The sequence below is a fragment of the Mustela putorius genome, unplaced genomic scaffold (genome assembly GCF_011764305.1).
Source record: "Mustela putorius furo isolate JIRA1106 unplaced genomic scaffold, ASM1176430v1.1 tig00003836_pilon_pilon_pilon, whole genome shotgun sequence".
Lineage (NCBI taxonomy): Eukaryota > Metazoa > Chordata > Mammalia > Carnivora > Mustelidae > Mustela > Mustela putorius.
The window spans coordinates 25,324,292-25,337,150 of record NW_025421989.1 but is presented as its reverse complement, the minus strand read 5'-3'; the positions used below and the strand labels follow the sequence as shown (position 1 = coordinate 25,337,150).

The following is a 12,859-nucleotide window of genomic DNA, read 5'->3' as shown; positions in this document are numbered from 1 at the left end:
TCTCAGAGTAGAGACAAATAGTAAACAAATGATCCAATAATATATATGTTTAATGATATGGGCCAAGAAGAAAAGTAAAGCAGGTCACAAAGATAAGGAGTTGCAGAGCTGCTGGGAAGTCAGGCAGGGAGGGTCTCTCTCGGACAACTCCCTGCAGGCAGTGAATGCATGGGAGCAGGAGACCAGTGAGGAGGTCAACTGCAAGAGTTCAGGTTGGACAAGATGGTGGCTGACAGTGATGGCCATGTGCTAAAGCAGGGTGCATGACACGATTCAAGGATAACTTACCCCCATTAAGAGATCGGAAAGCTTCAAGGAACATGCCCCAGTAATGTAGTTTGTGTAACCATGTCCAGCCAGGCCTCGAGTCTCAAGAGGAGGCATGTGAGAAGGTTCTGGTTTTGCTTATACTCCTTTGAATAGACTGAAAAACCTTAAAAGCCTGTGGCTAATGTCAAAGTATTTAGAAACACCCAGGAGATTTTATATACATAGAGAGATAGATAGATATACATATATGTAAAATGCTACAACCTCTACTTTTGCCAAAAAGTTGTCCCTATCTGGTGAAATTTTGTTGTTTTACTGAGAAATACCCCCCCCCCCGCAGTCTGTCTATAAGAGAATGGCTGGTAATGGCACTGACTAAAGGCTCAGTCAAGACAAATTATTATTCAACGATGAGAAAATGTTCTTGCCTGCTTTCCCACTCAAGACTTATCTACCTAAAGAATGGAACATCTTGGAACAAAGATGGTAATATGGCTTTCAAAGATGAACGAGCTCAGCTGCAGAGTGCTAAGACGGATGCTTTGCCTCGGCCAGTTCCCCATATTGGCTGGCATTGACCGCAGGGCTGCGAGTGAAAGATGACAGGCCATGAACTTCTCTCTCAGGTATCTCTGATTCCCTGCCTTGTATGTTCTCGTCCATAGCTCTGATCCAAATCCAAGCATGGGTGGGTGGACAGTTAGTTCCATGCAGGCTGTGGTTTTTCTCATGCTAACTGTGCTTCGGTGTAACACCATGGACACTGGCAGAAACTGGGTGGCAACATTTAACCTCAGGGGCTGAAAACTAATGGATAAATGATGCTGCCACCTCCTTTGGGTGGGCACTTTTGGGAGGCCCTGGGATAGTCACTTCTGTTGCACATAGCAGTAACTTCACTAATGTACCTTGACGTTGGCCTTCTGTTGTTCCTAGTTTCACTTTTCCTGCACCCTCCCTAGTAAATCATGTCCCCAAGACACACGCAGTCTCTGTCTGGTGTCTGCTTCAGAGAACACAAGCTAAGGCAGCTTCTTTTTAGTAACTCAACCACAACTGTCATGGCAAAAACACCAGCTTGGAAATAAAAGTTCTGATTTTCTTCATGACAAGCATTTGGCTCTGCTGCAAAGGAATTCACCTACATCTGTTCACAGATATTTTGTTCTTCGTGGGTTTGTCATTAGAACCTCAGACGAAGCAGTTGGGTTTATGGCACTATGAATGTTAAATGCTTTTAACTGCAAACTTGAAAGACTTATCAATGGCAGGATCCCTTATTTCAAATATATTTAATATGTACATGTACAGAGAATTTCCTCACATAAATTTGATTTAGTTGGGCAATATATCACTTATTGTGACATAAGTGGGCAATAATTGCACAGTCTGAGGTTTCTAACCTAAACAAATTGCAATCTAACTCTAATAACTCACATTTTTGAGGTATTGTTAGTCATTTCCTACCTTCCACAACTTTGTAAAGTAAACACAGATTATATATTTACTCTCGTTTTTTAGATGATCAAACTAGTAATCAGAGTGGTTAAAAGAGAGACCTAGGGTCTTCCCCCCAGGACTGGAAGACTGTCAAAACCCACACAGTCACAGCAAAGGAGAGCAGGTTGGGCAACCTGGTGAAGTTAAGAGATCTGTCGTTGTGGAGGAAACTTTTCACTCACTGTTTCATTTAGCAGGTGTTTGCTGAGTACTTTTAATATGCCGCACTGTATAAGGCCCTCTAGGTACACTGGTCATGGGGAGGAACTTGCTAAGAGAAGTCAGGAAAGAGGGAAAAAGAAAGCAATTTCCTGGGAGGGAGATATTACAACAGTTGCAGACCCTGATAGAGACAGAAACCTGTAATAGAATTACCATCACCATCAGGGGATATGGCTATGAGGATGGACCAATGGAGCACTGATTCACAAATTGATCAGTCCTGTCAATTTTAATAGCCTGTCAACCAAAGGGGCAATTTTTTTTATAAATTTTTTTTAATTTTTTATTTTTTATAAACATATATTTTTATCCCCAGGGGTACAGGTCTGTGAATCACCAAGTTTACACACTTCACAGCACTCACCAAAGCACATACCCTCCCCAATGTCCATAATCCCACCCCCTTCTCCCAAACCCCCTCCCCCCAGCAACCCTCAGTTTGTTTTGGGAGATTAAGAGTCACTTATGGTTTGTCTCCCTCCCAATCCCATCTTGTTTCATTGATTCTTCTCCTACCCACTTAAGCCCCCATGTTGCATCACCACTTCCTCATATCAGGGAGATCATATGATAGTTGTCTTTCTCTGCTTGACTTATTTCGCTAAGCATGATACGCTCTAGTTCCATCCATGTTGTCGCAAATGGCAAGATTTCATTTCTTTTGATGGCTGCATAGTATTCCATTGTGTATATATACCACATCTTCTTGATCCATTCATCTGTTGATGGACATCTAGGTTCTTTCCATAGTTTGGCTATTGTGGACATTGCTGCTATAAACATTCGGGTGCACGTGCCAAAGGGGCAATTTTTTTAAACCTGCCAGTCAACTCACTTAATTAGATAATTTGATCAACATCCAGTATTCAGATGAATGCAAAATCGATAGATGCGGTAGAATTAATTGATTTGGTGAACATTTTTTCCTTAAATGGAGTGGTCATTTGATTTGGAAAGTTGCTTTTAGAATGTTCCAGAATTATTCTGAGTGTAAGGGTCATTATTCCACCTCAGCACCTACGTGACCTGTAAGGCAGCAGATTACCTTCTTTTTAGTTCATCTGGAGGAAATAAATAATGATGACTTAATCTTCTTTAGGGTTTTCATGAGTCAGCACCTAAAGCCTATTATTTCTTCTACTGACAGAGTTTTAAACATTCTGGGTCTTGGAAAAGAAGATAAGGAGGCTACCTCCCAGATTTTATCAACCACTCTTCTACAATAGTTTCCCAACATGTTCTTTGAAGAGTAAGAAAAACACTACTGTTACTCCCTGTCACCTGTTTACTGAAGTAACTGAATTTTGATACATTTCAGCTCTTTTAAGCCTGGATTGAAAATTCCTATCAGGTTTCAGACCATCATGCATTCCTAGGTCAAGACCAGCTTGCTGTGCAAAGGTCAGCTTTACAATTTTACCTGGCTTTATCCCCACTCCTACATCCTTTAGTAAAAAGTGTATTACTTTGAAGTTGAAGGTTGCATTCGAGCAGGCAGAGCAGCTTCCCACCCTAAGATGGAACAGATAATGGATTCTACAAAGCAGATGTCCAACTGACCAAGGTCACCGAACAATGACTCAGTGTAAATATCCAAATTGCAGTTGTGGACCAACTCAGCACAGGACAGGTGCAGTTGATGAGTGTCCTTTTGTCTAGCTGTCACAGTGGTCTGAGGACACAGAACAAATCAAATGAAGAAGCTCGTGCCTGCCTTAGAAGGTTATGTCTTCACTAATCCGGTAGCAACCAGCAGCTGGCAGGACTTGGTGCAAATTTCTGCACTGTTGTGCTTCGATGATTTTCTTTCTCAGGAGCTATTTGTTCGGGGGGGGGGGGAAGAATGATGAAGTCAGGTTTCTCCTGACATTTCTAAGGATGAATACTTGCGAAGGACAAGCAGGCAATCTCTCCCTAGAAACAGTCAATCCAAAGAAACTATAAAGTCCTTCAGAGTTGCAAATAGAAGATTGCAACTTCAAGAAAAACATGAAGAAGAAAATCAGAAGACTCTGTTCCTGGGAAAGAAGAGGAATTATAACCAATATGCTACAAGTTCATGGTTCCCAGCATTGTGTATTGAAGCTTCAGTTTGAGACAATGTCTGAAAGTCAAAGTCAAAGGCATCAAATACATGCAAGGTGTGAATGACTAAAGTAACAAAAAATGGGCTAAACTAGGATTTTTTAAAAATAAAGTTGATAAGATGAAGAGTTTTAGAAATACCCTTGAATTATAGAGGGCTACGGTTCATATATTAAAATAGTTTATAGCACTTTTTCTGGTTTCATAGGCAAAAGCCCAACATAAGCTTAAATGCTCTAAAACTTAAGTTGCTTTATATTTTCAATATAATGAAGAGGTCAGCAAACATTTCTCTCAAGGGCCATATTGGGAGAAAAAAATAATAATAACCCTTGAATGACTAAGAACACAGAGAACCTGCTAACATAAGTTAATAGAATTTTCCCCATTTCCTTCACCACTGTGAAGGCTGAAGTGACTTGTTTTATCTTTAGAGTGGAAGAGCCCAGATTCAAAGCGTCTTTTAACTGTTGATTCAGTCCTCTTGTTACTTTCCCACAGTGCCTTAACACTCTGAGTATCAAAAAAAAAAAAAAAAAAAAGGCCTCCAGAAAGCTCAGTCCTCCAGAGCTTGCTAATTTCTCCTCCCTCCAGGATCAGTGTAGCAATAGTTCTGTGGGAATGCTTGCCTTCTGGGCTAAAAGAACAAGCTATAGGGGCGCCTGGGTGGCTCAGTGGGTTAAAGCCTCTGCCTTCGGCTCAGGTCATGATCCCAGGGTCCTGGGATCGAGCCCCGCGTCAGGCTCTCTGCTCAGTGGGGATCCTGCTTCCTCCTCTCTCTCTCTCTCTCTGCCTGCCTCTCTGCCTACTTGTAATCTCTGCCTGTCAAATAAATAAATAAAATCTTTAAAAAAAAAAAAAAGAACAAGCTATAGCCTCTCCTCCTTTTCTGAAGGTACAGTTGGCCAAGAAATATTTTGAGCACCTACAGTATGCCAGACATTGTTCTAGTTGCTGGGACACAGAGTGCCTGAGTCCTCACCTTCTTGGGACTTTTATACTAGTAGGGGGAGACAATCAACAAGCATCAAATAATGAAATCAATCATATCGAGGTCTGATAAAAGTTAGGAAGGAAATAATATAGGATGACATAATAAAACATAACTCTCTCTGGCAACTTAAGGTGGGGACTGAGGTAGGCCAGGTTTTTCAGCAAGGCCAATAGCAGGGGTTCATCAAGCAGGAAGATCCTTGAAGTAGCAATCACAGTACCCCAAGTAGTAGCTTGAACATGGGAAATGGCGAATGATGACATGGACAATAAGATAACATTTCCAAGATATACTGTCGTTGTAAACCAGATGACCCATGCAGTGTTTTGAGTCTAGGCCAAGATATGTGGACACACAGAAGAAAAAGAGACAGCTTCTGGGTGGAGACTGAGGATGGGCTTCCCTAGGAGAAGTTGAATAATGGCAATATGGGTCTAATATCACCTAGCCCTGAAGTTATCCCACATGATATTAAAAGGGGGGGTAAAGATTGATAGATCTCCCCCTTGTCATGTACCAGCCAAATGTTTTACAGGAGTAACTCATGTATGAGGATTATCTCATTGACACTATTGTCCACTATTGTCGTTTACAAGTAAGGAAACTGAGGCACAGGTGGCTTAAGGAACTGTCCTGGGAAAAGCTAAATAATGTCCCCCCCAATGAGGTCCATATTCTAATACTCAGAACATGTGGCTATATTATCTCACATGGTAAGCGACCTTGCGGATGTAATTTAATTACAAAGTTTGAGATGGGGGAGAATATTCTGGATTATGTGGCTTTGCCCAGTGTAATTATAAGGGTATTTAAAAGAGTGGGAACAGAGATGGAAACAGAGGTAAGAGTGATGTGGCCAGGAGCCAAAGAATACAGGCAGCTTATAGATGTCTGAAAAGGCAAGAAAAGGGATCCTCCCCTGGAGTGTCCAGAAGGAATGTCACCTTGGTTTTAGCCCAGTGAAACTGATTTCAGACCACTGGCCTCCAGAACTGTAACATAATAAATTTGTGTTGCCTAAAGCCACTAGATTTGTGGTGATTTGTTACAGCCCCAATAGGAGACCAATACATTACCCAAGGCCACAGAGTTACAAAGTGTCAGGGCCAGAATTAAAATTGAGGCAATCTGGTGTCAGTGATGGAGATTTAACCTCCGTGTTCTAGGGTCTCTCACACACAGAATAAAATTTCAGGTTGAACGCAAATCAGTGTCTGCTAGGTATTCCTCTTATGCTCAGAATTTGAGATCCCAGAGAAACTCCAAAAGGAGAAGAATAATCCCAGACCAGCTGGTATACATTAATCTTCAGTCCTGGACCCAGGAAATCACTAAACAAACCTCCCATTTTAGAGATGAAGAATTTGAGGACTAAAGGGTTGTAGTTTTGAAGTTAAGCTGCTGGTTGATGAAACAGTTACACAAGGTGGGCAGATGGTAATGTGGAAAGACCCGGATCTCGGTTTCTCTACAGAACACAAGAAAGGAGACTGTGTGGTAAGGATCAAAGGAGCCGGGCTTCCTGAAACCTGTGTTTTTCATTAATCAGTTAGGAGGGGCGGGAGAAGAAATGTTAATTATACAACTACCCAAGCTAGCACCTCTAGAAGAATCTGAAGTTCTCACTGTAGCAACCTCTTAGCCCTTGTGATGATTATATCCCCAAATATTAGCCACTTTTACATCCTGGTCACTCATGCTCTTTAATACATAAAGTGGGTGCTCATGAATATCAATTGAATTAAACAAAACGCTTTGACAGCATCCTTAAACCAGTGCTTTTCAAAATTTAAAGTGCATGCAAATTCCCTAGGGGATGCATTAAAATGCAGATTCAGAGTCAGAAGGTCTGGCTGGGGACTGAGATTAGGCATTTCTAGCAAGTTACCACGTAACGCTCATACCGCTGGTATTTTTGTTCCACAAAAATCAGACTTCCCTACCCATATGCAAAATATGTCATACAAAGTTTGATCACTTAATGAAAGTATTCAAAGATGGCACAAGTAGATTTTCCCCCTTTCATTAGGCACCCCAATCCCTTCCAATTAGGGAGCAAATTAGATGCCAGGTTTCAATGGAAAGAGTTGGAACAGTGCCTCCAAACACCTGCTACCTGCACTCTGCTCTGTCTTCCAGAGGCAGGAAAGGGTGCAATGAGAGGAAAGAAGAAAGTGTTCGAGAGCTCCCGTGCCTCCGTCCCTCCTCCATTCTCAGCCTTTAAGGACCATCTGTCCCTTTTGAGCGGCTGAGGTCAAGGGCGAACACACCGGAGCACAGCGCCGCGCCCCCCTCCGCGCCCTTGCCCTGGCGGAGACGGCCGACGCGCGTGCGTGCGCGCTTGGTATAAATAGAGCCCAGGCGGCCGCCACCGGACAGAGCTGGGTTCCGGGCACCGAGGGCCATGGCGGGCGAGGACCAGCAGTGGCAGGGCAGCATCCTCTACAACATGCTCATGAGCGCGAAGCAGACGCACGCGGCCCCGGAGGCGCCCGAGGCGCGGCTCGGGGGCGCTTGCTGGGGCTGTTCCTGCGGCTCGGAGCCCCCTGTGGGCAGAGAGGGGCTGCCGGGTGGGCGGGCAGTGACGCTCGTGTACCGCTGCTGCTTTTGCGGCGAAGACCACCCGCGGCAGGGCAGCATCCTCTACAACATGCTCATGAGCGCAAAGCAGACGCACGCGGCCCCGGAGGCGTCCGAGGCGCGGCAGGGGGGCGCGTGCTGGGGCTGCTCCTGCGGCTCGGAGCCGCCTGTGGGCAGAGAGGAGCTGTCTGCGGGGCGGACCGTGGCGCTTATGTACCGCTGCTGCTTCTGCGGTGAAGACCACCCTCGCCAGGGCAGCATCCTCTACAGCTTGCTCACGAGCGCAAAGCAGACGCACGTGGCGCCAGAAGCTCCCGAGGCGCGGCCGGGGGGCGCGTGGTGGAACCGCTCCTACGTCGCCCAGGGCCTGGGGGGCAGAGAGGAGCTGCCGGGCGGGAAGGCAGTGGCGCTCCTGTACCGCTGCTGCTTTTGCGGGGAAGACCACCCGAGCCCGGGCGGCATCTTCCCCCACTTGCCCACGAGCGCAAAGGAGACCCAAGGGGCTCCGGAGACGCAGCCTGCGGCCCCTTGGTGGGACCCGCCGTGTGGCGCGCAGCGGCGGGTGGCCCTCAGCAGTCCACAGGTGGTCTGCGAGGCAGCCGCGGCCGGCCTGCTGAAGACGCTGCGCTTTGTCAAGTACTTACCCTGCTTCCAGGTGCTCCCTCTGGATCAGCAGCTGGTGTTGGTGCGCAACTGCTGGGCGTCGCTGCTCCTGCTCGAGCTGGCCCAGGACCGCCTGAACTTGGAGACGGTGGAGACCTCGGAGACCTCGGAGCCTAGCCAGCTGCAGAAGATCCTCACCACCAGGCGGCGGGAGACCGGGGGCGACGAGCCGCCGCCTCTGCCCCCGCGGCAGCCACCGTTGGTATCACCGCCCGAAGCCGGGCGTCTGCCTTCGGCGGCTGAAGTCCAAGCCATCAAGTGCTTCCTTGCCAAGTGCTGGAGCCTGGACATCAGTACCAAGGAGTACGCCTACCTCAAGGGGACCGTGCTCTTTAATCCGGGTAAGGCCGCGGCCTCGGGCGCAGGCTTTCCTCTGTTCAGAAAAAAAAAAAACAAAACAAAAACAAAAACAAAAGCAGTGACTCAGGCACTGAAGAGTTTTCGGTGGTCAGGGGAGTGTCGGGGCACCAGCGAAGAATCCCAAGTAATTCCGCAGAGTTGGGGGAACTCCAGAAAGCACTCCTTGTGGGTGGGCTGCTGCCAGACACTCAGCGGAGAGCATGGGGGATTGTTTGACGAGGTTTATTACTTCTCTCTCTACCTCTTTCTGCTACTAAGGAAAAGTTGGTGCCATCCCGGCACCGGGCTGGTCCTTCTCCTCTAGTCCTTTAAATCCAGTAGTACAACTATTTAAAAAAAAAAAAAAAAAAGTTTGTGTTCACTGCAAATTCTGCAACATGTCTTTCTGAGACTGAGTTCTGAAATTTACTAAAACTTTTTGTTGGAGGAAATCTGTTCAGGTTGATAAGAAACATTTGTTAAGGAGTCCTAGACCATCCCCCCAACACACACACAGTCACATAGGACACTGGACTTTGCCTTTCAAGGGTCTGCCTCTGAATGGTCATTTTTATGGTCCTAAGCAGCTGGACTATGTCATTCTCCAAGTGTCTGTATCAGGGTAGCAAGGGGGCAGGGAAAAGACACTAGGGACTGCCAGCAGGAGCACTGTCCATTAGAGCTTGCAGAGACGGTAGGGACCTCCTAATCAAGCCCCTCTGCCCTGCACCCTCACTCCACCCCATCTGCAGATTAGGTAGCCTAGTCCCAAATGTCCTCTATTGTAATGGCCAGTGAGTCATGGAGCATGGGTCTCCTTGCCACCACGGGATGTCTGCCGCGACACACTTTCAGGTTGTCTGTTAGGTGCTGGACACTGTGCCACAGAGTCCAACCAGAAAATGAGAGAATATCTCCACGGACCATCCAGCACCTTTTCTTGAGGATCTCCCATTACTAGCATTGTCTTTGACCAGAATCCCTCCAAAAGGGTCACAAGCGGGCACAAAGTTTCCAGGCACCTTAAGCTGGAGTAGTTTTTTAAAATGCTCCCTCCACACCTTTTTTTCTCTAATACCAGAAGTCTCCGGTTATGTCCTGACTGCATTTTTTCAAAGCGTATATAGAGCATTATTTAATAGGATAATATTTCATTCAGAACTCACATTTGAAGACCTAGAGCCCTCAGCTCATTCCTGTGATCATTGTAGGTCACCTTTTGCTTATACCATTGTTTTCCAAATTTGCCTGTGCACAGGAGGTAGGGGGCACTTGTTTAAAGTCTTACCAGGCTCCTCCCTGGAGGTTCTGTTTGGTAGCCATGGTCCAGAGTCTGAAAATCTGCATTTGTCGTAAGTGCCCAAGGTGATTCTTAAGCTCATTTGGAATACAGTGTTTTCTTACTCCTTCAGCCAGTGTTCTTAAACATCTCCCATGGACCTGTTCTGTTGGAATACAAAAGAAAAGCAGGGGCTCAGCTTCCAGAACTTTACATTCCACTGGTTTGCCTCTTCCCCTCCACTCTGCTTAGCATACTTTGGTCACACACATGCATCTCCCTTATTCTCTCTCTGCTTCTCTGAACCCTCTCACTGTGAATTTAATCAGCTAAGCTGAGTGTGTTTTAAACACAAATGCACCTGCTAGGTGTGTGGCCTTTCTTTGACGCTTATCCTTTTGTATTCCCCGATCTTTATGTGTAAACATTATTTTTATTATTGTGGAGTCCTTCTCTTCACATTATGTCTTTCCTGAATTTACTTTATGGGCCTGCCTTTTGTGGGGGGTGGGGCAGGACAGTGGAAAAAGAGGGTGTGTTATGAAAGCAGAGGAAAGGGATGGGGAGTTCAAAAGATCGCGTTCTAAGGAGCCATGAACTAGACCTAGAGGTCAAATTCCTGGTAGAGATTGATGCAAGCCTCCTCTTCTCCTCATCAATGGAATTCAGACAACAAAACGGGGTCTCAAATCTGGATAATGAGTGTAGGCAGTAGGGGATTGTTCATGTGTGCAGCGGGGTAATCAGAAATGAAATCTGGAGCACAGATATGGCCTATTTCCTTCTCCTTTTATCAGACCTATTTGCCTATGATAGGAATGACTTGCCTGTTACTATTACTATTTTTTTTTTTAATGCAGGCTGGTCCTGCTACTCTGCTGGTCACCATGGTGCTTTTGAAATACTTCACTGCTAAGTGTGTAAACCTGGCAATTCACAGACCTGTACTCCTGGGGATAAAAATACATTACATGTTTATAAAAAAAAATAATAATAAATGAAATACTTCACTGCTAGATTCTGCAAGAAAGGGAAGGAAAGTGATTGTATCATCACTGATGTCCCTTAAACAGCACAGTAAATTGTTAATGACTTCAATACAAGTTAAAGAACTTTACAATAATATTACTGTCATGCAGGATCAAAGGACATTTAAAAGCGGCCTCCTCTTAACACCATCTTTATAAAATTTACAGGTACATTATCTTTCCTACATTGTATTTCATTCAATTTTACCAGGGTTATCACATAATACTGCAAGAAGGTCAGGCATTCCCTGTTTGAAAAGTTACTTTTGAACCATGTTGAAATTGATGATGTTTGCATGTTTACTTTTTAATGCCTGTATGACAGTGCTTTTAAAAACCTCTTTCTTTAGTATTTCTTAAAAGATGCTTTTGCGATATTCATTAAAATCAGTTTTTTTAAAAAAGTCTCTCCCAACACAGAAATCATGGTGCAGTGAGCTAAATGGCCAGTATTATCTCTTAAATTACTATGGCACTCAAGACTAAAATCAGCCTGTCAGTGAATAATTAGAATGAGACTCATGAGTCACTGTGGCTGTGAAGTTTACCCCCAGCAGCTGGGTAATCATGGTATTAGTGGGAAATTCAAGGGAGGATGGTGAAATACTTGTCATCTGGCAACACCTGTAGTCATTCTACAATGGCCTGTTTCCCACAGGTAAAATGTCAAGTGCTCACATCTTGAGATTATCTTAATGTCTTCCTATTTCTACAGTGAACTGGAGCCATAATTCATTAAATGATATTCTACTGTCACAGTGACTAAATGATCATGCATGTGCTGGCCCAGGGCCAGCAGTTTTTACACTTCAGGATACAAACAGTGACTATAACTGGATGATCCTTCATTCTCAGAAGCAGTGCTTCTGAAAACTTAGAACTGGTTTGCCATTTTATCCTTGTCCCGGAAAGCCCTCTGAAGCAGGAAACTTAAACTCTTGTTTAATGTGGGAAGGGGCACAAATGGACATATTTAAATGAGCTAAGAATGCCAAGTGAGCTGTTGACAATAAAAGGACTCTTCTGCCTTTTGCTCCTCCAGGCCTGCCAGGCCTTCAGTGCATGAAGTACATTCAGGGACTCCAGTGGGGAACTCAGCAGATACTCATCGACCACATCAGGATGACGCACAGGAGGCACCAAGCCAGAATCACCGAACTGAACAGTGTCCTCTTCCTGCTGAGATTCATCAATGCCAACGTCATCGCGGAACTGTTCTTCAGGCCCATCATTGGTTCGGTTAGCATGGATGATATGATACTGGAGATGCTTTGTGCGAAGTTATGAAGGCGTGGGGGCCACACGGGTGCAGCTGACCATGTAAGAAAAAGGAACCAGGGGCAGAAGTGTTAAAAAAAAAAAAAAAGACAAATAAACTTTCTTATTTTTATATGCATATTTTTGTATTCAATTAAAGAAAAACTTTAGCTGTAGACAATTAGCAAATCCTTTGCTCCATACTGTTTCATGGTGGAGAAACACATGTGTCAGCAGGTAACACATCTCCATACATCTCCAAGGAAAGAGCTGACTACTGCTCTAATGAGTTTAGTGATACCACTGAACCTGCTAAAGTCACGTTTGTAATATTAAATTATAATGTTACAATGCTGACCACTAACTTGATTGTAAAAAATTTCAGAGCTGAAGCTGGGCTTCAAAAAATATCAAAAGCCCAGCCAACATCAACAGAAATTAAGTTATATTTGTAGGTGGCATCAGGACATTATTATTGCATGCCAGGGTTGGCAAGGGCTGACTCGGCTCTATCTTCACTTCCGCTTCCGTTTCCCTTATGGAAGACTGCCCTTGGAACAACTGGACTTAAGTGGCCGTCTGTGATCACAGAAACACCTGAAAGTGACCTCAGATTTTCAGAAATTCAGTCTGACACTTCAT

At 44.8% G+C, this 12,859-nt stretch overlaps 1 protein-coding gene across 1 annotated transcript; it reads left to right on the top strand.

Annotated features, from left to right (window-relative positions):
- The first annotated feature begins 7,465 nt into the window (after positions 1-7,465).
- On the top strand, positions 7,466-12,356 carry NR0B1 (nuclear receptor subfamily 0 group B member 1). Its single transcript, XM_004761858.3, has 2 exons — positions 7,466-8,655; positions 12,003-12,356. The coding sequence occupies exons 1-2, from the start codon at positions 7,476-7,478 to the stop codon at positions 12,245-12,247; spliced, it is 1,425 nt and encodes a 474-aa protein (XP_004761915.1). The 5' UTR covers positions 7,466-7,475; the 3' UTR covers positions 12,248-12,356.
- The last annotated feature ends 503 nt before the right edge of the window (positions 12,357-12,859 follow it).

Bases quoted from the DNA above. Each gene is read 5' to 3' on its own strand.
- NR0B1 (XM_004761858.3), top strand. From the start codon at position 7,476: ATGGCGGGCGAGGACCAGCAGTGGCAGGGCAGCATCCTCTACAACATG. The intron at 8,656-12,002 runs GTAAGGCCGCGG...TTGCTCCTCCAG, and splicing joins GACCGTGCTCTTTAATCCGG to GCCTGCCAGGCCTTCAGTGC.